At 35.9% G+C, this 25611-nt stretch overlaps 3 protein-coding genes across 6 annotated transcripts in view; 2 read left to right on the forward strand and 1 right to left on the reverse strand.

The window, feature by feature from the left end:
• The window catches only part of itgb4 (integrin, beta 4), a 24178-nt gene extending 19535 nt beyond the window's left edge, over positions 1 to 4643 (forward strand). For all 4 annotated transcript variants that reach the window (XM_030121378.1, XM_030121379.1, XM_030121380.1 and 1 more), the window contains 5 exons: positions 946 to 1134; positions 1251 to 1406; positions 1488 to 1652; positions 2613 to 2732; positions 2823 to 4643. In XM_030121378.1, the coding sequence (XP_029977238.1) occupies positions 946 to 1134; positions 1251 to 1406; positions 1488 to 1652; positions 2613 to 2732; positions 2823 to 2953 (761 nt within the window). In that variant the 3' untranslated portion in view covers positions 2954 to 4643. The remainder of the gene's footprint in view (positions 1 to 945; positions 1135 to 1250; positions 1407 to 1487; positions 1653 to 2612; positions 2733 to 2822) is intronic.
• LOC115410011 (butyrophilin subfamily 1 member A1) lies at positions 4369 to 17162 on the reverse strand. The gene is made up of 10 exons (XM_030121414.1): positions 16977 to 17162; positions 14461 to 14552; positions 14260 to 14358; positions 12822 to 12929; positions 10112 to 10264; positions 8357 to 8497; positions 7472 to 7523; positions 7107 to 7133; positions 5865 to 5891; positions 4369 to 5787 (listed from the first exon to the last, which is right to left on the reverse strand). The coding sequence occupies exons 2-10, from the start codon at positions 14521 to 14523 to the stop codon at positions 5228 to 5230; spliced, it is 1230 nt and encodes a 409-aa protein (XP_029977274.1). The 5' UTR covers positions 14524 to 14552; positions 16977 to 17162; the 3' UTR covers positions 4369 to 5227.
• The window catches only part of LOC115410010 (uncharacterized), a 20805-nt gene continuing 11036 nt past the window's right edge, over positions 15843 to 25611 (forward strand). Inside the window, exons 1-8 of the mRNA XM_030121413.1 lie at positions 15843 to 16617; positions 19653 to 19787; positions 20027 to 20134; positions 22890 to 22965; positions 23079 to 23235; positions 25107 to 25152; positions 25286 to 25344; positions 25466 to 25501. Coding sequence (XP_029977273.1) covers positions 19751 to 19787; positions 20027 to 20134; positions 22890 to 22965; positions 23079 to 23235; positions 25107 to 25152; positions 25286 to 25344; positions 25466 to 25501 — 519 coding nt within the window. The 5' untranslated portion in view covers positions 15843 to 16617; positions 19653 to 19750. The remainder of the gene's footprint in view (positions 16618 to 19652; positions 19788 to 20026; positions 20135 to 22889; positions 22966 to 23078; positions 23236 to 25106; positions 25153 to 25285; positions 25345 to 25465; positions 25502 to 25611) is intronic.

Consider the following 25611-nt stretch of genomic DNA (forward strand, 5'->3'; position numbering starts at 1 on the left):
TTTGAGATTTTGCCTTTCTTATCTTGCTCTCGTTGGGTCTTTGTTTTTTAACAGATGCCTGAAATAATGAGGTCTGTTGGCAAAAACTAACAACTGTTTTGATTATTAATTCATCTGTTAATTATTTTCTCTAGTAATCTATTATTTACTTGTTCTGTAAAATGTTGAGAAAGTGTGCCCCAAAGCCCAAGATCTCAAATGTCTTGCTTGATCCACAACAAACAGATGAAAAATTACTCAAACTACTGTAGTTAAGAATTTCTTAATATCACACTTATAGTTATACTTAAAGAGATGATCTAAGAAATGACTAATTGGGACTTTGGAAGTTGGGATTGAAATGAAGACTCATTACTCCAAACACATAAATTAATCTATTCACTTATGCTTTTAGAATCTTGCAAATTCTTTTCACGGTTTAGATTAGGTGAAGCTCAGAGGAAAGTTGTTTTGTGTAAAACAGTAAGTGTGTGAAATTATATAATAATTTGGAAGCTTAGTGGTGTGATATTGAAGTCATGTAACAGTGATGTAGTTTGTTTGTATCCTGTTGTTAGTATTTTGGTGATGGCATTTCTACTTCAGAAATCTTTGCTGGCTTCCATTTTCTGAAATAATAATAATACAAAAAAAAAATTATTGAGTTTTTGTCGAGGGAGCTCCCAGATTCCTGCAAAAATACTACAATGCTTTCTTTCTTTCTTTCTTTCTTTCTTTCTTTCTTTCTTTCTTTCTTTCTTTCTTTCTTTCTTTCTTTCTTTCTTTCTTTCTTTCTTTCTTTCTTTCTTTCTTTCTTTCTTTCTTTCTTTCTTTCTTTCTTTCTTTCTTTCTTTCTTTCTTTCACTTATTTATGAAATAAAACTGTGGACTTTGCTGTAGACCCTTCTTTTCACTCTTTTTCCGTGAATTCTCCTGTTGTTGAAAGTCATGTTTTTTCTTGTCCAGGTGATGTGAAGCGCATCAATGTGACAAACCCTGCTGAAAACTCAGTCATCATCCAGGATCTGCTGCCCAACCACTCGTACCTGTTCAAGGTGAAGGCTCAGAGCCAGGAGGGCTGGGGCCCAGAGAGAGAGGGAGTCATCACCATCGAGTCTGCTGTGGACCCCAAAAGCCCCCTAAGCCCTGTGCCAGGTACTTCATTTGACTACTTTTGTGTCACACTGTTTAGGATTAACCCGCAGATACCAGATGCGTCAAAACTCTAAATGCCCTACCTTCTGTTTTCCCTTGTTGTCCTTTTACTGCAGGCTCACCATTCACTCTGAGCACTCCCAGCGCCCCAGGGCCCCTGATCTTCACAGCTCTGAGCCCTGATTCATTACAGCTGAGCTGGGAGAAACCTCGCAAACCCAATGGAGACATTCTCGGTTATGTAGTCACCTGTGAGCAGCTGCATGGTGGAGGTAAGGCTTCCAGGAACAGCTATGTTTCACTTCTACAATTACGTGAGTTATCAGGTGTCATGGATGTTTTATTTCTTCCAGGAGATATCCGCTCCTTCCAGGTGAATGGAGACAGTGCTGAGACCAGTCTGACTGTCCAGAATCTCACGGAGAATGTTCCCTATAAGTTTAAAGTTCAGGCTCGGACCACACAGGGCTTTGGTCCAGAGAGGGAGGGCATCATCACCATTGAGTCTCAGGATGGAGGTAAGATACAACTTCTCTTATAAACAAAGTACCAATGATTGCTAAAGTTCTAAAGTGTGGACTTACATAACAAATGACGATGCTTATGATGATGATTTTTTTGTTATGATGAAAAGGGGGATTATAGTTTATTCTCACTAAGCTCCACAGGCACCTGTAGGATAGTTGTGTACAGTCACAGAAAAAATTAATCAGACCATCAAAAGTCATCAAAAACAATGGTTATGCAATCAAGTGCTTACTCCTGTGTGTATGTTGTGACTAAAACAGACAGAAAAGAAAACATGGAATACCTAAAAGCACTGTTTTTGTCAGTACAGTGCCATAGCTATTGGAGTAAGAACTTAAGTGATTTTGGTTATTATCAAGAAAACCATGGAAAATGGCTAGATATCAGCTCTTAAAGTAAACTCTTATGAGCTATTTTTGTTGTTATCATTATATTTGACCAAACAAATGTACCTTTAGTTGTACCAGGTACTAAAATGAACAAGAAACTGCAGAAAACAAGGGGTGGTCTAATAATTTTTTCGGGACTGTAAAGACTTCAGTGCAAAGCAAGGTCCAATACTTTCCCTAACACAGTTATATAAACGACACAACAGAAATGTTTTACTTTCCCAAACTTAAATCATCATGATATACATAATAATATGTGAAGCCCTTTTCCTGTATTGGTCTCTTCAGCTCAGATGCTACATGTATTTTTTTTTTCCTCTTCTCACAGACCTGGGCCTGCATAAATCAACAATAACAGTGACTCAATAAGTTCAATGAATCACTATACATAAAATGTGGAATTGTTATTTTCCTTCCATCAAATTCCAGTTTACTGTCCAGTCCAGTTCTGCTGATACTGGCAAAGCAATTAATTTTATCTCTAGTCTTGAATCATTGAAGTGATTTATCCAACTCCCTTCTAGCTCACTGCAGATCACTAACATCCTCTACCCTCTTCAGGTGCTTTGTCTCAGTACAACAGCCAATCAACGACAAGGAGGGAGGTTTTCCAACTGCCGACAGAGGTCAACACACGGACCAACGTCTCCCACACTATGATCAACGATCCCTACTTTTCAGGTACAAACCACGTCTAATTAATAAATCCTGCTCTCCCATAGGCATAAGTTAAACATATTCACTCATGAACCCTTGTTTTATGTGGAACAGAGGGGATGATGATGACCACGCAGCACACAGAGACCAGCGGCATCATGACCCGACAGATCACCAAGGAGGTGGTGCAGAGGAGCGTCATGGGAGGAACCACAGTCACAAAGAAGATGTTTTATGAATCTTAGGATTTGGTAAACTTATAATTGCATCCAAAGGTTCAGCATGATGAGGAATCATACAGAGGTGTAGCAACTAGTGAACTTTCAGTGATATTTAAAGCAAATATGACAAACATTTGCTTTTCAAATTGAATGATGTGCCCAATTCTCGCAGAAAGGCATCTTTAAGTTTTTTTTTTTTTTTACCTTTTATAGAGTAAACAATCGATCAGTGCATTGAAAATATAACTGGTCGATCGATTCTTGACTTATTTATGGTTCACTGAAAAAAATACACATTAAAACTTGATGTCTTGTTACAGCTCGGACATAATATGAGATTCTTTCCACCCTCAAAGCTCTCACTGCTTATATTGTTAAGGAGTAAAAGTTGTTTTCTCTTGTCTGTTACAAACTGTAGCACACTTTGCTCCTTAAATAAGATCCAGTTTTCTTCCATTTTCACTAACTCATTGACTGTTTCAGTGTATTTCACTTCAGCTTCTGTCCTGTAAACAAATCGCTTCAGACTCCTCCCGCTCCCTCTGTTGGTTCAGAACTGATAAGACACACTGGGGCTTTAAATAAGGCCGGCACGGGTCAGTAATCTGAGCAGGGTCCAGTAATCCAAAGTGACCTCTCCTGTTGACTCCTGTTTGTGTCTGTTGTTTCTGATCGGGCCTCTTCAGGGTACACACACCAAATCTGAACCCATGTTTCCACTGAAGGCATCTTTTTAAGATGCACATCAAATAGATAAATTCACCCAGTGGTCTTAAACTGACTGATCAAAGGTGTAAAGGTGTTTTTTTGTTCATAGATTTGTATTATATTTGTGTTTTTTCAAGCATAGATGACTATATTTAATGCATTTTTTTTACTTTAGCAGATTGACATTGAATTAATGCCAAATACAGACGTACAAACACATCTATCGCTTACGTGCTTACGTTTCCTACTGACAAGCAAAGGGCGCGTGATTTTAATATACAGAGAAATAATCAAAAATCTTGTGTTTGCAATTTGTGAGATGTTTTATATTCATGATGTGGTCAAGTCTTCATGCATTACACGCTTTACTCTACTAGGCCATTGTAATTTGTATTTGGTTGGTGTTAAGATCTGGTGGAGAGATGGTATGCAAAGACAGAAAGATTGTATTTGTTTCAGTGCAGTATGTAGAAAATATGACTGTATTTTATGAGAGAACATTGTTTCTTGGGAGATAAATGTTGCCAGATAAGTAGACCAAAAATGGGACACAGTAAAGTATTCATTTTGATCAACATGTATCATTGCTTTGGAGCATATGTTTTTTTTTTGCATTGTTTTTATTTTTATTGTCAGTTCTATTGCACTTCTGAAAGGTTTTAATAAATAAAGTCTTATTGAATTTTCATTGTCTCTTAATCTAAATGCATGAACAACTGATGACAAGAAAGGACATTTTGAGTTCATTTATTTATGTTTGGGAGGAAAAAAAGCATTGTCATCTACTGGAAGAAAAACCAAGCTGTAAAAACTATCTCATGCCTGAATGAAATGTAGCCGGAAGCAGAAACAGAGAAGCAAACAGAGAGAAATTCACTTTTCACATGCGTCAGACCAGTCCATAAATATCTGGACATAAGTTAGCTGGCTGCACATCCTTTCACAGTGCCTTCATGCTTTTAGAACAACATATTTATACTTATTATTTTAGTTTGCAAAAATGTTTTTTAAAAAAACTAATAAAAAAAATCCAAATATAATCATTTTAAGGTTCAGTGTGTGGGATTTAGGGGGATCTGAATGCAGAAACAGAAACATAATTGTATTTTCATTTGTGTATAATCACGTGAAATTAAGAATTGTATAGCTGTTAGAAAGAGTCGTGAGTTTAATGGAAGGTGGTATCCCTTCGTAAGGTGCATTACAGAGTGAGGAGCACATTTAATAATAAATCCCATAAAAAAAACAAAAACCCAAACAGCCCAAAACAGACAAATGAAACTGTGAGTCCAGTGACATTCTTATGTTTTTGTGTTATTATTGGATGAGGCACCACTAAATATCACACACTGAACCTTAAAACTTGCTCAAACAATTGGACTGACTTAAAAACAAGGCTGTTTGTAAGATGTGATATGAACCTGTACAATTCATACTGAATCAATGAAGGCAGAGTAATGGGGGTGTGAAGCAGGATGATGGCATTTGTTCCTGATCTCACAAAGCAACTTACAGAAAAAAACAAAACAAATGTCAAACCCAGGAGCAAGACAAGATTTTAACATGAACCCAAAATCCACATGGAGAAGCTCAGGTCCAGAGGCAGGGCCCGGGGCAGAGGCACGGCTGTCTGACGTCCTTAGGCCTGATCACCAGGTCTTTGACCACCTCCACAGTCCCGAACACCGGGTACAGTTCCTCTGTGAACTTTTCGTTGTAGGTGAACAGGTGAGAGCGCTTCTCCACGTTGTAGAAGGACAGCTGGCCCTGTTCATAGTCCAGGTAGACCCCGACTCTCCTGGGTGTCAGGTTCTGTGTCAGCGGGGTGGCCGGCACCGTCAGAGCCTTCAGGTCTGTGCCTCTCTCCAGACGGAGGGTAAAGTATCCTGTGCTTGTGTTGAGTGAACGGAAGCCCTGCCTGACCGCCGACGCCTTGGCCACACCCAGCCTCCAGTCCCGCTCGCCCACATCCACCTCCCAGTAGTGACGTCCTGAGGTGTATCCTTCCTGAGCCACTGCGCACCACCAGCCGCTGAAACGCTGTGAGCAGCACGGGACGTCCCGGCGCTCCAGGCCACATCGCATACGCTTTTCATCAGAGGAGATGAGCAGGTCTGGGTTGGCTGACTCTGAATCGAGCGTGACGTCCTCTGTGGAGATACAACGCAGTGAACTCAGACTGTAATAAATACAGATGTAGATGATATAATTGGAAATGTTTTTGTACCTGCTGCATCACAAATCCAGTTCCACACTGTAGAGAGAAAAAGATGACAGTATTATTGATGACTACATGACTGGAAGAAAAAGTAATTATTTCCGAAGTCACCTTTCAAGCAAAATATACAGAACGAATGTGAATGTACCATTACTCTCTAGCACTCTTCTCTATTATTATTTCATAATTTATATCTGAGGTGTACTGTGGGGTCAGAAAACTAGCATTTTAAACAGATTATAATGGGCTCTAAAATGTAAAGACACAGTGAAGCAATTCACTTACACAAAGACACACAGTGCTTATTCAGCTAAAATAAGGAAAGCTGGAGGTAAAATATGATGAAAGTACATAAACTGCCCTGGAGGAAAAAATAAGCAAATCTCAAGGTGTTTTTGTGCTGTTTAACATTGCAGGCATTCGGTAGCCTATGTGTAAATTAATTTTCCTTTCGCATGCATCTGTCCTCCCTACTAAAAAACATGAGAGAAGTTGAAGACTTGTATTTAACAAAATAAATAGAAATATAATATGAATATAAATGTATAAATAATTAAAATACTAAAAAAAAATTAAATACATCAGATATATAAAAAAATAAATAATCCTGATGCATTTTTTCAGTGTAACCACACCATAAGGTGGTGAGAAATGTAAAAAAAAAAGTTATGTGACTCAAATTTTGCTAATTTTCCTAAGTGATTTATTACCATTTGTTGGAAAATTATCCTCTGCATTTTGCATTTTTCAGTGAAAATTATGTAGATGTTCATAAAAAGCTCAGAGTAAATTCAGCAGACAAAAAACAATGTCTTAATTACATCATTACTGAATGTAAAAATTAGCATCTATAATCGCTGTCATTTGTCATATTACATGGGTTTTATTGGTGAATCTATGTTGCAGAAAATGACAGTATTTCCATGCTCACTATAGAGCCTCTGAACATCCAGATGGGTCATATCTAATGCCAGTAAAAGGCTGGGAAATTGCATGTTAATTAAATTATTTCAATGTATTGATAGGACTAGTGGTTAAAAAGTTGTCATTTTACATCAGTAAATGTTTTTGGTCACTGATGACTCTTCATATCTTTGAAGGTTAAGAGATTCATTTTACGGCTCTGATGTGAGAAGATAAATTGCTTTTGTACTAAAACTGAATTGTTTGGTATGTGTAAACATCATGATCAGCCCTATATAAATGAGCACAGTGTAATTACAATAAAGAATAGAGAGGATTTCCACTCACCACTATGGGGGATGTAGCGGATGGCATCTAAAAAACACAGGATTAAAAGCAGACTTAAATATTTTCCATTCATTCATCAGCTTAATTCTTCCACATGCTTTATTCCAACTCGCTTTTATGCGCCATCCTTTGACCAAATATCGATCCTTGTTGCTGAAATGACTCATGAGGCTTTTCAGCTCCTGTAACGGTCGATACTGCTACTGTTTGCACACGTCTGGCTGTAATCGATGGCATTTCACACGTCTATAAGACCATCCAAAGCCTTAACGCTGACTGTGGGAGTTCATTTGATTATTTAGGTTTTAAATGAGGGTATTGTTTACTGCAGCATCCTCTGAATGATCTATCAGATGCGCACTCACCGATCCTCTGGCTCCGCTGTTTTCGCACCAGCCACTGCTTAGTCACATCCTCCTACACACAAACACAAACACAAACACAAAGACAAAGACAAAGCACAGCGAGATGAATTAAACAGATAAAGAGATTAACACATATGCAGCTCACTGCTCTACACTCTGTTGTACTGAGCAAGCGGTGTATAGTTAGATCTGATTTCATTATGGACTTAATAGTTAATATTTATGCTAAAATAACGTGTACTTGGGTATTTCTTGCTCATTTTTCTATCATCTTTGAAGAGAAAGTACTTCTGCTATTGTGTGATTCTTAAATAAAGTACATTTTTTTTCTCCTCGCTTCTGTTTCACTCATGAAAAGTGGAGTAGTTTGGGTTACAATGTGTTATTTGTTTTGTGACATTATCTCTGAAATACATAGAATCAGAAAAAAAAATGCACTGAATGATTCTTAATTAAATTGGGCTGATGAACATACTATTTCAAGCTTAGGAAAATTGCAAATTGCCTTTTTTTTGTTGTTTTCCTGACATTTTATGGATTAAACTGATCAGAACAGGTTCATACGGTTCCATAATGTGACTTAGTGATTTATTCCGAACATGCAATGAAATTTAGCATATATGCACTTGCAAAACATACATAATAATACAAATATCAACATATAATGCATGCAAATGTTAGTTTTTCCTTCTTTCTTCCCCCTTTTCAGTCAGTGTTTGTTTCTCATTTGAGTCTGGAATTGATCATCCAAATGAAACTGAATGGATTTTAGGTGTGGTTGAATTTAATAAGGCTTCTGGACATGCCATTTTAAGATTAGGGATTAGATCAAGACATTTTTTGTTAACCAACATTGTATACATGACGCAAAACGATGGTTCTGACCTTGATGGGACTGTCAGCATTCAGCACGGCCAGCATGATGAGCTCCATGGCTGGGAGCAGGTTGGGCAGACGGCCCCTCTTCCACTGGAACTCCAGGTCGTCCAGCATCATGAGCACCGGTTCACCTGGCCAGATCGTAGGCTGTAAGGAAACATGCAAGTGAATCATTTGACACCTTATGTGAGTTTTAAAAAGTTTTGCAAAATCCTAAAAATATATGTTTGTAATACCTCTCTTTTATATATCTGACATTGTTTTCTGTTTTTTAGTGCCTAAATATTACATGGTGTATAACTTCTGTAATGAAACCATCTTTGAAGCTGCTCTAAATCTGTCCATATTTATTTTCATTACCAATCTAAATAATTTCTAAAATGTTTTGTAGTTATGTGTAAAACTGCAAAACATTTGTCTCAGTATCACCCTTATAATATGCAAATAAATTCTGTCTGAGAAGGTCCAACATATGAAGCAGTGTGGTTTGACAGATTATAGCGATAAAATACTAAATTCAAAATAACATATTTAAGTTATGTCGCATAAATCTTATTTGAGCAGAATGTGTTTAAACGCTAAGCCTAATATGGTCTGCCTGGACTTTTTTTCTTATACTGACTATAAAACGGTTGGAAAATGTACTGTGAGTGAGTCTATTTGCCCATTTTTCCAGAGCACTTTTTTCCCTTTCAGAATCTAGCAGTCACTTACAATTTACTCCATGTTATAATTCTGCTAAAATGGATTCTTCTCCAGCTTCTGAAACAGGTCTGAGTGAAATTACCATAATGATCCGATAAAGCGCAGTGTCTCAGGTTTCAGAAACTGTTGGAATTTTTCCAATTGCACAAACAGAGAAAGAGTTACAGCCATCCAAACTGCATATGCGCAGGGAGTGTCAGCGATGACACATCAGGTTTTAAGGAGTTAAGTTAATGGTATTTTTCAACATTTATCAATTCTATTACTTTTGGTCTACTACCACAATCCCAAAAAAGTTAGGACAGCATATAAAACACAAATTAAAAAGAAAAAAAGAATGCAATGATTGGCAAATCTCATACACCCATATTTTATTCACAATATAACACAGACAATATGTGTCATGTTAAAACCAAGCAAATGTGGTCTTTTAAGAAAAAAATATGATCATATTTAATGGATGGCAAAAACATGTTTCCAAAAAGTTGGAACATTTCAAGCACTTTTTGCCCCCATCCCCATGGTACATTTTGTCATTTAAACATTACATACATTTTCTATGTTGTATTGCATGGGTTTATGAGATTTGCAAATCATTACATTCTGTTTTTATTTACATAGCCTTTTATTTACACATCAGATCATTATTTAAAAACCTAAAAAAAAAAAAAATGCAGTTACTTTGTGCATAAACACTCTATGACAGAACTTTGAAAATGTCAACCAATGTGAAGGGAAGAAGCTGATTTTCAGGTAAATTTATCTCAATCTATGAACATTAAAATCCCTCAATTTAAAATTCTGTGCTAAATATTTGAACAATTACGCCCCCAAATTTTTCTTTTCTGTATTTTAAAATTTCCCTCCTTGAGAACCTCTGCTCTGTCAGTGATGCTCATATCTGCCTTCATAAACATCAGAAGTATAAGTGAACGTTGTCAAGGGTAGGTTTAGGTTAATCATCTTTATCACATGAAGGAATTGGGTCAAACTTTAATCACCCACAAGTCGCTCGCTTGCCGGAAGCTGGCATTAGCTGCACATCCATGTACTCACCTGAGGCCGGCTCTTAATCTCCCTGGTCCAGTCCATGATGAGTCGTTTGTGGGGGCCCATGTCGCCCTCCCCCCCAGCCTCCAGCATACACAACAGGTGCTCCTTCCAGTCCTTCTTCTCTGGTTTCTCATACTCAGATGAAATGATCCTCGGCTGCAGACAAAGCATCCAAATGTAAGCAGAACATCTAGAATGCTCAGAGTTTTTGTTGTTAAATTAATAAAAGGCTAATGTAAAATAATTCAGGTAAAACCACAGCAACACATACAAATCTGGGAAAACAGCATCACATGTTTTTAAAAGCTTATTACTAATTAGTGTTAAAATAAAGTGAATGATTGAAGTTCGGTTCATTCTTACTTCACTGTGTTAACATTCCCACATAAAAGCTCCTAAGTGATGAGTGTTGTAAACTGCTATGAATAGTGATAATAAGAATAGTTTCCTATTCACAGTGTAAAGATAATTAATGCCAAACTGGTCAAATTTACTCATAGATATGAACATCAAGCTCAATGAATGACAGACATCAGAATCTCAGCCCATTAGCTTAGATCAAACACATTCCAAAATTCCAAAGTTCCGACACTGTTTCTTGTTCTTGTGGGCTGTGACAGTTTCCCACTGTTGAACCAACAGTATCACTATCATGTTTGGGTTGAAGCTCTTTGGTATCTGGTTTTAATTTCAAAAAACATCTGTATCAAGTTGTTCACTCACGATCACTTATGTCACCCAAACCGGGAATGAAGGACATGACATTTGAGCGATATTCTGCAACTCATCGGTTCATATACAGATGAGTCATATCCATGGTAGTTGATCAGAATTTGGAACTGGAACTAGCACCACTTGCACAAATTAATCCTAAAATGTTCTTCCAGGTATTAAAGTCATCTGACCTTGATCTCTTAGAATTCATAGAGCTAAAATGTTGGCATGACATGCAGCTAATGGGTTTATACTGACTAGTGCACTACTCAGAATCCTGATGTGATGTGAAATTCCAAAATCAGCATGCTTGAATTAGATCAGATCAGGTATGTTTCCCAGTAGCAAAATCACTGTTGATAGGTGATAAATCTAACAATAAAGCAGTCAACATGTCATGTAGTACAGATGTCTATGTAGGTTCTTATTTATCCAGGCCATCGCTCATCTTTAGTTGTTTTTAAAGTTTAATTGGACTAGCTTTGTCCTTGAAAACATTTTGTCTCTTATCCAAGAGACTTCATCAGTCCAACTCTAGAAAAAATTAGGAGACCACTGCAATTTCCTGTGAAATCATAATGTCTGCATGTATGACAGCTATTCCATTCCTGTGTCTGTTGAATTCCAACACAAGCACACCTTATTCTACTGAATAAACACCTGATCCATGTCTTATTTAAGAACGAGAAGTATATAAAAAACACTACTGTGGCCATCGCTATCTTCTTGCAATAGGACTAGTAGGGTGGCAAAAACAGTGCTATTAGTACTACAAAAGTAATTGGAATCGAAAAATAACTATTGAAAACTACTGGACTTCTGCTCTGACAATGTTCACAAACTCTGAGGACTAGTTTTTCTATCAGGACAGTGCTCCTGGCCTCAGCTAGGTCAATAAAGGTGTGGATGACGGACCACCAGATGAAGACCCTGTCATGGCCAGCCCAATCTCCAGACCTGAACCCACTTTGAAAACTTCTGGAGGAAGATGGATGGTCACAAACCATCGAACATTGCTGAGCTTCTTGAATTTCTCTGCCAGGAGCTGCATAAAGTCATCCAACAGCAACGGTGGAGAGCTAAGACACGTGAACGTTGTCATTGAAAATCAAAGTTATTCCACCAAATATTGATGTTTGAACTTTTCCCAAGTTACAACATTAGTATTGAGTTGCTTATCAAATGAATATGAACTTACTTTCTTTGCATTATTTGAGGTCTGAAAACACTGCATGTTTTTGTTATTTTGACCATGTGTTGTGTTCTGCAAATGCATGCTATGAATAACAATATTTTTATTTGGAATTTATGTTGTCGGTAGTTTGGAGAATGAAACAAAAATGTTCATTTTCCTCAAACACATACCTATAAATGGTAAAATCAGAGAAAGTGATAATTTTGCAGTGGTCTCGTTTTTTTTCCAGAGCTGTATAGTATGGAAATTTCTTAACTTTACAAACTCCTGAAAAACTTGTTTTTAGGCACAGTTTTATTCTTGCTGTGAGAAGTTCATTGTATACACCTAATAATACACTTGATGTCAGTTAGTTCAGCTCCCTCAGCATCTGTAAAGGCACTGTTACATTGTTCATATCATTGCTTGATGGTTGTCAAAAGCTGAATTTAACCATTTGGAATTAAAAGTTTGGTGAGTACGGCTTTTGGGATGTACTGTTGTGTTTTCACTTGTATATAAATGGTGCCTTAGAATGATCACTGTCACTGTGTCCAGCATGTTTCTACATTAACTCCAAACTAACACTAACTTCTCTTTATTGTTGGTAGCGCCCACTGTTATGGTACATTGCTGACAGCTTATACCTTACCTTATACATTGAGCTTTTAATAATTAAATTCTTTTAAGCAACAGGAAAACCTATAGTACGGTTTGAGGCAGCATATATAGGATTTGTCTCTGAAAAATTGTTTGTAAGGTAAGAAACTGTGCAAAACTCTTTTAGTCAGTCAAATGGAAAGACTAATGTCACTCATTGTGTACCTGTACTCTCTTCTCCAACATAGCAGCCCAGTCCACAATAAAGTCCCGACACACACTGGCCGGCCAGATGTCTTCACTGGTCCAGATGTGGCCGAGGACATTTGACCTCTGCGGTAAAAAGGTATATGAGTTAGCGGAGATAAAACAATAACAGACTTTTACAAGTGCATATTTTGATGTTGAACAAACATTTTGACATGATTTAAACTGTTCAGAATGATCCACTGATCAGTAAGTGTTTGTCTAATTCTGGCTGTGACATAGAGTGCAAAACCACTAGACAATGGGAATTATAACAACTGACAGGGTTCTATCTGCACTCTTCTCTTTTACTTTATTTTAATTGATAATTATTTATATTTTATTGATTGTTTTAATTGTAATTGTGTGTTTTAACTGGTCTCTTTTCCATTTTTGTAAAGCACTATGAATTGCCCTGTGTATGAATTGTGCTACACAAATAAACTTGCCTTGCCAATTTGTTAACTTTGTGTCTTCCCTTTCTTATACTTTGTGCTATTCCCTTTCTGTCCTCTCTCTTCCTATTCCAATCTCCACATATCTCAGGCTCTGTTCATTCCTGATATTTGATTCTGGACTCCAATCTGCCCAGGATTTGCCTGTATCGTCCACTATTTGTGTTGTTTGTTGTTCTTTTTTATGCTGTTCTTTTCTCTCTCCTATATCCTCTAACCCAAGCTGGTCAATCCAGTCGGCTACGACCCTGAAACTGGTTCTATTTGAGGTTTTTCCTTCTATAATATACATTCTTCCACCCTACTATTGCATTGGGCTTGCTCTTGGAGGATTTATTGGGTTTCCTTGCCATATAGTCTTTTTAAGGCATTGACTACATTTATGAAATGCTATGAGATTATCATACAGTCACAGAAAAAATTATTAGACCACCCTTGTTTTCTGTAATTTCTCATTCATCTTAATGCCTGGTGCAACTAAAGGTGCATTTGTTTGGACAGATATAATGATATCAACAAAAGCAGCTCATAAGAGTTTAATTTAAGAACTGATATCTAGCCATTTTCCATGTTTTTTTTTTTATAATAACCAAAATCCCTTCAGTTATTACATCAATAGCTATGGCATTGTACTGTCAAAAATAACGCTTTTAGGCATTCTATGTTTTCTTTTCTGTCTGTTTTAGTCACATAATACACACAGGAGTTAGTACTTGATTGCATAGCCATTGTTTTTGATGACTTTTGGTGTTCTAATAATTTTTTTGAGCGACTGCATATTATAATTGCCGTTATATAAATAAAACTGAGCTGACTCTCTGACATTCTGTCAGAGCAGAAAACAATGATTCAACATTTATTATTATAATTAAGTGTTTTTTTTTCATCATAAGATGTTTTTTCAAGTTGCCCAATCCTGTGATTTGTGTGAGCATGGGGAAGCAGTGAAGTTGAGAGCCAACCTGGCAGATTTTGTTGAGTTCTCGTGCCAACTCCATGATAAATAACTGACTCTCCAACAGCGGCTCCTTCTTCTCAAGCTTCACTCTCTTTCGAGACTCCTACAGCAAAGGAAAAAGAGAAAAAATTACACATCAAAAGGTATATTGTACAAAAAAAAACATACACAGAATTATAACTAAACAAAAAAAAACAGTGGGTACCTTGAGTCGAATCTTAAGCTTTTTAGCCGGCTCGATAAGGAACTGCAGGCAGTCCTTCATCATGCTGGCAGCTGGAGAGTGAGGCCGATGCCCTGTGGCACAATAAAAAAAAAAAGCTTTAGTACACTGGCACTCACTCTGTCAGGGGCTGGAACTGAGCTGCAGCTGACTGGGCTCCTGTCGCCCACACAAATCGATGAGAGAGCAAAAATCAGTAATTTATGAGAGGTGGTAAAAGGTATGTAGTGAATAGGTGTGTGTGGTTGGGGAGAAAAGCACTGCACAAGTTCTTTATCCCAGCTCTGCACTCCAACTCCACAGAGAGCTCATTATGAGGCACCCAGAGCTATCATTAGGTGAGGAGGAGGAGGATGGAAAACAGGGACCACGCATCCTGAGAAGAGTGAAAAGAGGAAGCTCTCCCACTCATGAACCACAAACCGGGAGGCGAATGCACAAACAATGTGGGGAAAAAAAAAACTGCAACCGTGACAGAGTTTCTGAACGTGTGTGGGTCGATGTGTCTTGTCCTGATCACGGCCTTGAAATTGGAAATTTATTCCAAGGGGATCTAAGACAGCAGCACTTTTCACTCGCTGCGGAGGGTGCGGGGGATCGCTGGACCAGTTTGCTGTTGATTCAGCAGTCCGCCCCTGCACGCCGATTTGATGCACTGAGGGGATTTGCTGTACTTTCTGTGATGTGTAGGGGACGGCAGTTGAGCCAAAGGATGCTGCTACTGACATCCAGAGGACTACAAAGCAAATAAGGCACAGGGAAAATGCAGACTTCCTAGGGTAAAACAACAAAAGGGATCCGATAATAAGTTAAATGCTTAACCCTTACATACTGTTCATATTCTAATCTGTACCTTCACAGTGGGAGTCAGTGTTGACCAGGCACAAAACAAGTGTCGATTACACATCATTTTGACCTCAGATCTACTTGTAATGTGTAAAAGCCTATTTATAATTCCGATTAACTGTAAATGGTGTTCATACTTTGGTCTTTTACATATATTTTCTGTACATACTTTATTATAACTGTTTTTACTGAATTCTACATCATATCTTTTTGCACTTTTTATTTGTTTATTTGTTTGTTCTAATGATATCTATGTCATCATTATGTGTATATATATATATATATTTTTTTTTTAAATTTATAGTGAATGTTAGTCTTGTTCTGTCACCTGCCTAGGGACTGCAGATGAAAAGTAGCTATTTTTACTAATTCTAGTATATTTACATGGGTGTATTTTTTATACAACGATGTTCATAACTATGCACGGTCCCTATTAAATTACCTAGTAAAATAAAATAAAAATAAACACTTTATATCTTTTTTAAAATATATATAGTACTCTCCCTTATGCTTCTGTAAAACACCAAAATTTACCTCTTGTGGGACTAATAAAGGATAATCTTTTCTTCTCATCTTACTTGTGAAAAAAAATAAAAACACCCATTATCATGGGATATTATTTCCTTATTTCCTAAGATATAAAAACCTAACAGTCATTACAGTATTTATTGAAAATTATGAAGGTTGATTTACATTCATGACCATCAAACACTGACTATAATTGTTGTTTTAAGCCTCCTATGACAAAATTTAACTGTGTCATCGCATCCATTTTGGTTATTTCATGAAAAATCATATTTTGGGTTAAAAAAATGTATATTTAGTGTATTTTTATGTGTAACAACAGGCAAAATTTGACCTTAACAGGATGTAACAGTTAAAGAATATGACATTGGTTTATAGAAGGCCTATATGCTTTATCGCCCTACCGTTTACAACAAAGTGACAGGCAACTTTCTTTCTGTTAAGTCAATAAACGTGGCACCTGACTGGCTGAGTTAAGTTTAGCACAGAGAACATGAGGTGCAAGAAAACAAGAGGACATGCTGTGCCACTGAGCTTCTAAACCCATTAAGTGGATACAGTTTGGTTGGATTTAAAGCACATTTCAGTGCAAACAGATGTGTCTAAAGACTGCTGGACCTGCCTGTTAACCTGGAATATAATTTTACGCATTGGCTGAAGGATGTAGAGGTTTTATTTATGAAAGAGGAGCTGTGTGAGTTGGACATGGGCTGCCAGATTAAGAAGAAATCCAGGATTACCACCGCTGCCATTGCTGCACAAGCTCAGGTAGTGACTTTTCTATTTTGGGACCAACCTCCACCTCCATGTCAACGTCAAAACAAACACACAATGCAGGAATTGGTGCATTTTATTATTATTTTTTTTAGTTATTTAATAAAAATCTAAAGCGTGGTTACATGCATATGCACATTTTGGCGTTGTTCTTAAAAAGCTGCATTTGTTAAAAGGTGTTTGGAAATGATGAGACTATAATTTATTGCAAAATAAATAAAACGACCCTTGTGCGCACGTGTTTTTAATTTTTAGTAATTAACAACTACTCACAATGCTCATTTTAGCTCAGACATTTGCACCAGGAATGCAATTAAAACGCACAATGTGAAGAAAAAAACAAAACATCTTACCTTATTATGGAAGGAATTTTCTTTTATTTTTTTTGGAGATAAGTTTACGAGGTTCCTCGGTGTTTTTGCGCTAAACTGGGACTTGTTTGGTCGCTACTCGGTCATGAATCAGGTCTGCAGCGTTTCATCCACACTTCATCTGCGGCAGGAGGGGCAGAGCGTCCGTCTTTATCCACCACCTCTTCCAAATGAGCGCCAGTGGAGCAGAGAGGCCGCTAGAGGGCGCTACAGCCCCAGGAAAACACTGGTGACGGGTTTCTACACTGCCGTATGATTTATTATAGACCAAGGATGTCAAACTCATTTTAGTTCAGGGGCCAGATACAGCCCAATGTTGTACTGCTATATTGCTTAGAAAGCATTTAGCAAAGTTTAAATCCCAAAGTAATCAAAACAAGGTCTTTGTGTGAAAAGTAGATAATGTTGCCTGAACTCTAATTAACCTCGAGCTTTTTTCTTTTTTTTTTTCTTTTTTTTTTTTTTTTAATATTTTAAATATTCCATCCAGAAATGTTTGTATACTTCTGGTACTGAAGAGTATTGGGCCACTGGGAAAATAATAATAATAAAAAAAAAAATAAGGTCCAATATATATTTATTATTATTATTATTATTATTATTATTATTATTATTATTATTATGGGAAAAAAGTCAGAATTCTGAGAAATAAAGTCATAAAGCAGAAGTTAGAATTCTGACTTTAATCTCAGAATTCTGACTTCTTTCTTACAATAATAATAATAATAATAATAATAATAATAATAATAATAATAATAATAATAATAATAACTGTTGGACCTTTTTATTTTTTTTCCAGCGGCCTTAATACTCTTCTGTACTTCTGTATATATTTCCTCAATATAAAAAAAAAAGGGGGGGGGGGGGGGCAATAAAGATACAACCCAGTGTTATCTCAGCAGGTAGGACCAGTGAAATAATAACATAATAACCCATACATAATAACTTCAATATTTGTTCATGTTTTAGTGCAAAAAATTAAAAGTGCAATTTCAACAATATTATGCCATAGCTTCTCATTTACACATGTGCATTACAAACTTATAGATCACTGTGGATCTACTAAGGCACAAAACATTTAGTAACTGGCATACATTTATAAAATTCCACTTATTTTTTTAAAAAGAAATTTCAGATTCTTCATAGTTTCACATTTTATTTTGTGAAAGGATACTTTATAACTGTAAACATTTTCATTATGTAATTTTCCTCTTTTTTTTTTTTTTTTTTTTGACTTGAAAAAGTTGGAGTTGCCAGCATTTATAGGTTATAATCAAATTGGACTGTATGTGGCACATGAGCTAAAATGAATTTGACAAACTTGACTGTTAATATCTGCAGTGTAATTTTTTAACCTTGCAAATTCATCCCAAATAGTGTATATACAAATAAAATAGAACACTTCACTTTTCCTTCTTCTCTTCTCTCATGTTTCTTCCTCATTGTCTGTATTGCTGTTGATGATGTTGTCCGTTCTCCCTCCACTTCCACACTTCTACCTGGCATAACAAGGAAAGGCAAGGCAAGACAAGGCAAGGCAAGGCAAATTTATTTATATAGCACCATTCATACACAATGCAATTCCAAGTGTTTTACAAAGGCATAAAATTACATTAAAATCATAGAGAATAAAACATTAAACAAGAGGAGAGTGCATAAAAGAACAGTGCCACCCACACATGGTCCTGGCTCTGCAGAATGCAACGATACAGTTGATAATATATACCAAATAGAGCTGAAAATAACATAATAACTAAAACCATCCAGTACCCATAATGGAGGTTGTTGTTGTTTTATCTATGGACCATTATGTACAATATAGAATAGAATAGAATAGAATAGAATAGAATAGAATAGAATAGAATAGAATAGAATAGAATAGAATTGCCCTAGGTGCCATAAAAAGTATAAATAATGTTTATAAAAGAGTATAAAAACTAAAACATTAAAGAAAAAACCCTGATGGTGTAGATATCTAAAAAAAAAAAAAAAAAAGCTGCAAAAAAAGTGCCACTAGAAGTGTAAAAGTCACATAAACTATCATCATATACCCTGGACAACATTCAGCATCCTACACAATTAATTAATGTCCAGCAGTATTCAGTGCAAAAATAATAATACATTATTATTATAATATGAATAGTGTGGGAAAAAAAATACATTTCTTACTGGATTTATTATTTTCTGCCCAAAAAAAAGAAAAGAAAATCAAAACTAATGCAAAGAAACAAATGTTTATTAGTACCTTGTGACGCTAACATTCTTTCATGCTAAAAAATGACTAATGATTTACTATATTTTCTATATTCCCTGTCAGTCATGGGCCCTTTATAATAATAGCTCAGTTGTAAGTAACTTGAAAATTAAATATAAAATCCACTAACTGGCCTCTAAATCTTGTGAATCCAGCGTGTACTACGTTACGTCGAGTCTTTGAACGCATCAGTGCTGTTACTACATTCTATGCAAACGGCAGATGTCACTCATACATTACCTACAGATTGTTTTGTATTTTTATAGTTACTCAGAGCTCTGTATCTCTAACAGATAGACTTTAATATTCTGAAAGACTATATTTACGACAACACACGTATCCTGGGTTTTAATGTGTTTTCTTTGAGACCCTGAGGAGCGTGGAATGTGTCTCGGTATGTTCAGGAGCCTTCACGGAAGTGTGTTTACGGTGAGTGTCTGTGGGTAAATGACAGGAGGCGTGGTGCGCGTCTTATCGCAACCGTGGACTGTATGAGCTCAACATGGCACCCAAAGACCCTCTCCTCGGCACCCTCAAAGGTAAAGATCCGTGATGAAGGATGCTGCTGATTCTTCACTCTCCTCTGTGGTTATTAGTGATTTATTTCACAGATTAAAAAAAAAAATAATAATAATAAAAATAAAAAAAAACCAAAACCCTGCGATGATAAGAGTCAACACGGGCTGTGTCATCGTTCACGGTCTGGATAGATCCGCTGTCAATGTCAAATGGACTATTTATCATTATATATGTTATGTTTTGGTTGTTTTCTTGTCAGTGTGCGTCCTGAACCTGCAGTCAGATGGACAGACGATCACGAACACGAACCCACACCTCGCCTCCTGCTGTGAGCTCCTGGAACTGGTCCTCAGGAAGGGGCTCCAACGTAAGACATAAACAGATATATTACTTTAATACATAAAAGTACTGAGAGCACACTGTCAGAGTACTACACTGCAAGTAACAGAAATGCATTCAAAACATTAGTCAAGGTAAAGTCAGTATTATCTGCAAAATGGGCAGTACAGTTTACTTTATCAGTACTTTTATTATCTATCTATCTATCTATCTATCTATCTATCTATCTATCTATCTATCTATCTATCTATCTATCTATCTTAGTCTGACTTAAATGTGTTTTGGGTTAGATTTGTATTGATCACACTGTAACTGTAACTGCAAATTACCAAATGAAGCAATAATCATCAACACCAGCTGCAAACAATTTATCAGGGCTAGATTATTTAATAATCTAGGATAAAATATTTAATTTGAGCATCTTTAAGAGGCCCTGAACTCACATTTTAGGAATTCATGCCTGGAAAAATCTGGATGTGATCCACATTAAAACTGCAAATGTTAAAACCTTAAAAAGTCCATTTCCAATCAAAAGTTATGTCAATCCTAATGGAAAATTACATTTTTTCTTTGCATATTACAGTTTACTGTTGCATTTTACTGTTTAATTATCAGAATTTTTTACCCAGTTTGTATTCTATCTATCTATCTATCTATCTATCTATCTATCTATCTATCTATCTATCTATCTATCTATCTATCTATCTATCTATCTATCTATCTATCTATCGTGTGAAAAATCATGTTATTTCAGGGGCCACATACAGATCGATATGATCTCAAGTTGGTCCGAGCAGTAAAATACTATCATAACAACCTGAACCTATTAATAGTATTAACATTTTTTCTCTCTTTTAGCGTAAGAAAAGTAAAATTAGATGAAAATATTTACTTTTACAAACTATCCTTTCACAAAAATTGTGAGTAATCTGAACAAATATGAACAACCTGAAGAAGAGAACAAAGAGAAGAAGCTGCAATTTTAACAATATTCTGCCTATTACTAGATGTTTTGTGCCTTTGTAGATCCACTGTGATCTGTAAATTGTAATACACATGTGTAATGGATTAGCTGAGACATAATATTGTTAAAATTGCTCTTATTTTTATTATGAAATTTCAGGTTGTTCATGTTCGTATTTTTTAAAACGATAGTTTGTAGATGTAAACCTTTTCATAATGTATTATTATTATTATTATTATTATTATTATTATTATTATTATTTATTTTATTTTTTTTTTTATTATTTTTTTTTAGCTCTTTTTTACTGACATTATTTGTTGGTTATTACTTAAGTATTTTATTAGTCTGATCCACTTAAGATCATATTGGCTGTATGAGTCCCCTGAACTAAAATGAGTTTGACACCTCTGGTCTAATGTGAATTATTTTGTGTCATCAGTGACACATTGCAGAATACAAACATTGCAAATATTTTTGTCAAGTTAAGAACAAAAACCTCCTTATTTCAACACAATTGCCCGTAAAGTTGGAATAAAATATTTGTATCTCTTTCCATGAAATTATTGTGACAATGTGATTTAATCTTGACAGATAATTTGTAACTAGGACTCAGTATGTAATCATTGTACCTGGTCAAAGGTGATTACTGATGTGAATAAACAGGAAAAGAGGAATGTGTTCCAACTTTATGAGCAACAGTGTATTTAAATATGTATTTTTTATATGAATCTAAGAGAAGGAATTATAATTTAAGAGGGTTTGAGATATGTAAAGTGAGTACTGCACTTCAAGTAACAATATACTCAATTTAAAATGAGTATTACCCACAAAATGTGCAGTAAAACTGTCTATGTCAGTACTTTTACTATTATATTTGTGTTATACATTCATATGACTGCTGCATTACTGATGAATTTACTGCTATAGATGTTTAATGTCTAATGTGAATTATTTTATATCATCATATGTAGGGATGGACATCAATATCATACATATTTGACCCCATGTAAAATACAAACATTTAGAATATTGAGTAAGTTAAGAGCAAAAGCCTCTTGTTTCTATTCTTAGGTTTTCTAAATTAACCCATAAAGACCCAGTACTCCTTTATGTCAGTTCCCAAATGAAATTTTCTCAATATCTAACCTGTCCTAAGTGATTTATCTCCATTAATTATAATATTATCCTCTGTATTTTGCATTTTATCAGTATAAATCAGGTATTTTCATGTATTTAATTTACTGATCATAAAAAAGTTCACAAAAGGTCAGATTAAAGTTGAGGGTTATTACATCAAAAACAAAAACTGAAGAAAAAGTGACTCTTTCAGTAAAATCTATCATTAACTGAACATAAACCCACCGTGTCCATCCACTGTCATTGATCCCACTCCATGTTTTTTTTTTTTTTTTATTGTTGAATCAGTGTTGTAGAAGATGACGGAGCCTTTGAATGTCCAAATGGGTCATATCTGATAACCATGAAAAGATGACAAACTGGATTTTACACCAATTATTTACATGTATTGATAGGATTAGTGGATCAACAGCTATTAAACATTTCAGATCAGTAGATGGTTTTGGTCACCAGTGGATGTGTGGGTCTTTATGGGTTAATCGAAGACAATGGAATTATTATTTATTAGGGTTATTTGTCATGTTCTGACCTTATCATGATAATATTTCAAATCAATGGAAATGAGAAATCCTATCAGCTGTTGATATGATGTGTCCCTATTTTTTGTCCATTTTATGTATAATACTTTAAATGACTTTAACTGAGTTCTAATCAGACATTGTTGTGTTCACTATCTTTCCAGAGCCAGTTCTCAGTCTGGTCCAACGAGACTACTGGCAGTGTTTTGAGCAGCTTCCCCTTCAGGATGCATGTGGGAGGTAACAACTGATAACTCACGGTGGTGGAATGTAAACAGTATTGAAAAGTTTGAGTGTCCAGTGACTTTTGCTGAAGCCTGTTACGTTGTGCGTCTGTGCGTGTTTGTGTGTAGGCTGTCGGCTGTGTCTTTGGCCGTGGAACAGACCAAAGTTTGCAGGAAGCTGCTCTCGGCTCAGGGCAGAGGTCGCTACCTGCTGAGGTTGGCGCTCAGTCGCAAGACCCTGCCTCAGTTCATCACACACCTGCTGCACACACCTCGAGTCCTGGAGGTCAGAGACAGAACAGATACTCTAAAATATATGAAATATGTGTAGGTTGTTATGTTATACAGTGTCTTGATGATTTACTTGACTATAATTTATAAAGCATGAGCCACATCTTTATAGCAATATTAACTTATAAAGGCCCAAACATCCACCATCTACCAAAATCATCTGCTGATTTAAACTGTTTACTGTTTAATCTCTGTTGATCCACTAATCCATGTAAATAATTGGTGTAAAATACAGTTTGTCGTCTTTTCATGGTCTTCTGATATGACCCATTTGGACGTTCAGAGGCTCCATAGTGAACGTGGAAACACAGTCATTTTCTACAACATTGATTCACCAGTAAAACCCATGGAGTTGGATCAATAATAGTGGATTTAGACACTTGGTTTATGTTCAGTTAATGAGAGATTTTGCTGAAAAAGTCACTTTTTTCAGTTTTCTCTATTTCTGATATGATAATCCCCAACTTTACTCTAAGCTGCTATGAACATCTAAATGATCAGGGAATTAAACGTTGGAAAATACCAGATTTTCAATGAAAAAAAACACAAAATACAGAAGATAATATTGCAATAAATGGTGATAAACCACTTAAGGATGGTTAAACATAGAGAAAAATTCATTTGGGAACTGCCACAAATGTCACACTGGGTCCTTAGTGGTTAAATTATGTATTTAGGCCCTCATTATGAAATTGACAATGTTGTATTTTACATCTTTTCATTCTCTTTTGAAAGTAATTTTATCATGTCGGGAAAGCATTGAAATCAACCTCTACAAAATAATAAAACTCAAAATATTCTTTAATTATGTTTCGATGAGCTTACACTTTTTTCTGTAGGAATTTATCTGTGCAAACTTAAATTGTCACTTGTTAAAACTGCCTGTCATACTTGTTATGCTATTTTACACAGAATCTATCCAGGAAAAAAAAAATGTGTATGTTTAACTGTTTAGCCACCAAACGTCCATTGCTCCAATATCTACAGCTAACTTGACTCAACATAAAATAGAGATAGAATTTATTGGAAGTTGGGAAACCCAAAGACACTGTTATTCAGTCTGTCCTATTTTGTAATTGTTCATGGTTAGTGTTTTTTGAGTTTCTGATCTTGCCTAATATGCATTCCTGAAGCTAAAACATATTGCTATTCTGCTAAAATGTTGAAAACATGAAAAACACATACAAGCCAACATGTTACAGCAGTGGCTCCCAACCTTTTTCGGCTCGTGACCCCATTTTAACATCCCAAATTTCTGGTGACCCCAGACATTCAAAATGGAGACTTTTTTTTTTGCTAAAATTAATTTGGTTTTGATCATGTAATAGTTTGCTATACTATGTTGCAAATAAACATTAATTTTAGATGACATTTATGCTATATAATGTATATTATATGGACAGAGGCAGAAAAGCCAGGTGTAGATTACTGCACAAAGTGAGAATTTTATTTTCCTTGGTCAGGATATGTACAGTCAGTCCAGCTTGTATTTACAAGGCTGACAATTAATACTGAACAAACAATAAAGTCAAACTATGAATTATGAAAGAGCTGCAGCATCTTAAACCAGCTACAATAAACATTTGAAAGATAAACAGTATCAGAGCGCTTCAGTTTCAGCTTCAGAATTTGTCATGTGTTTATGTATTGGGATTGTTGCTCTCAACTCACCATGTATTTTTTATTAGTAAGTTTTTTTTGTTTGTTTATCAATTACTAGAAATTTCAAGCGACTCCATTTGGGTCGCCTGGAAAAACACTGATATTAAAAAAAAAAAAGTCAAAACACTGCGTTACAGTGTAATGGGAATAACCCCTAATCCTGATTTAATATGCACTTTTAACGCCGGTTTTTCTATTCTGCAGTGGTACAGTCCAGCTGTTTCCATTCTCAGGAATGAGGAATTTGTTGGTAAGGACTTTTCTTTTCTTAATCTTGATTTGTTTCTTTGCTTTGAGCACGAACTAAGGAAACAGATGTCATCACTGCCATCAGTGTACAACATCTCCACAAACAGTAATGGCGTCTGTTTTCCTTGTTGCAGAGCCGTTCATGTCTCTGCTGCTGGTCCTTTCTCACATGGAGTTTAACCTGGACATGGAGGTCAGAGTAAACCCGTAGAAAACTAATATGTAGAAACATTCCATTCACTGTGCTCTTGCGGCTATAGAACCATGAGAATATGTCAGACTCTTCAGTAATAACTACATCTGGTCCATCACAGAATTGCAGCTTTCTGGACGAGAGCTGGCTCCTGCCGGTAAGAAACACTCTGAAGTCATGAACTGAGACTAACAGCCTTATTACCAAACTATTGTTCAGTAAATACAGCTTCAGAGTAATATTTTAATAGCTTTAGCGGCAATCGGA

This window comes from Sphaeramia orbicularis, chromosome 19, assembly GCF_902148855.1.
Source record: "Sphaeramia orbicularis chromosome 19, fSphaOr1.1, whole genome shotgun sequence".
NCBI classification, from domain to species: Eukaryota; Metazoa; Chordata; class Actinopteri; order Kurtiformes; family Apogonidae; genus Sphaeramia; species Sphaeramia orbicularis.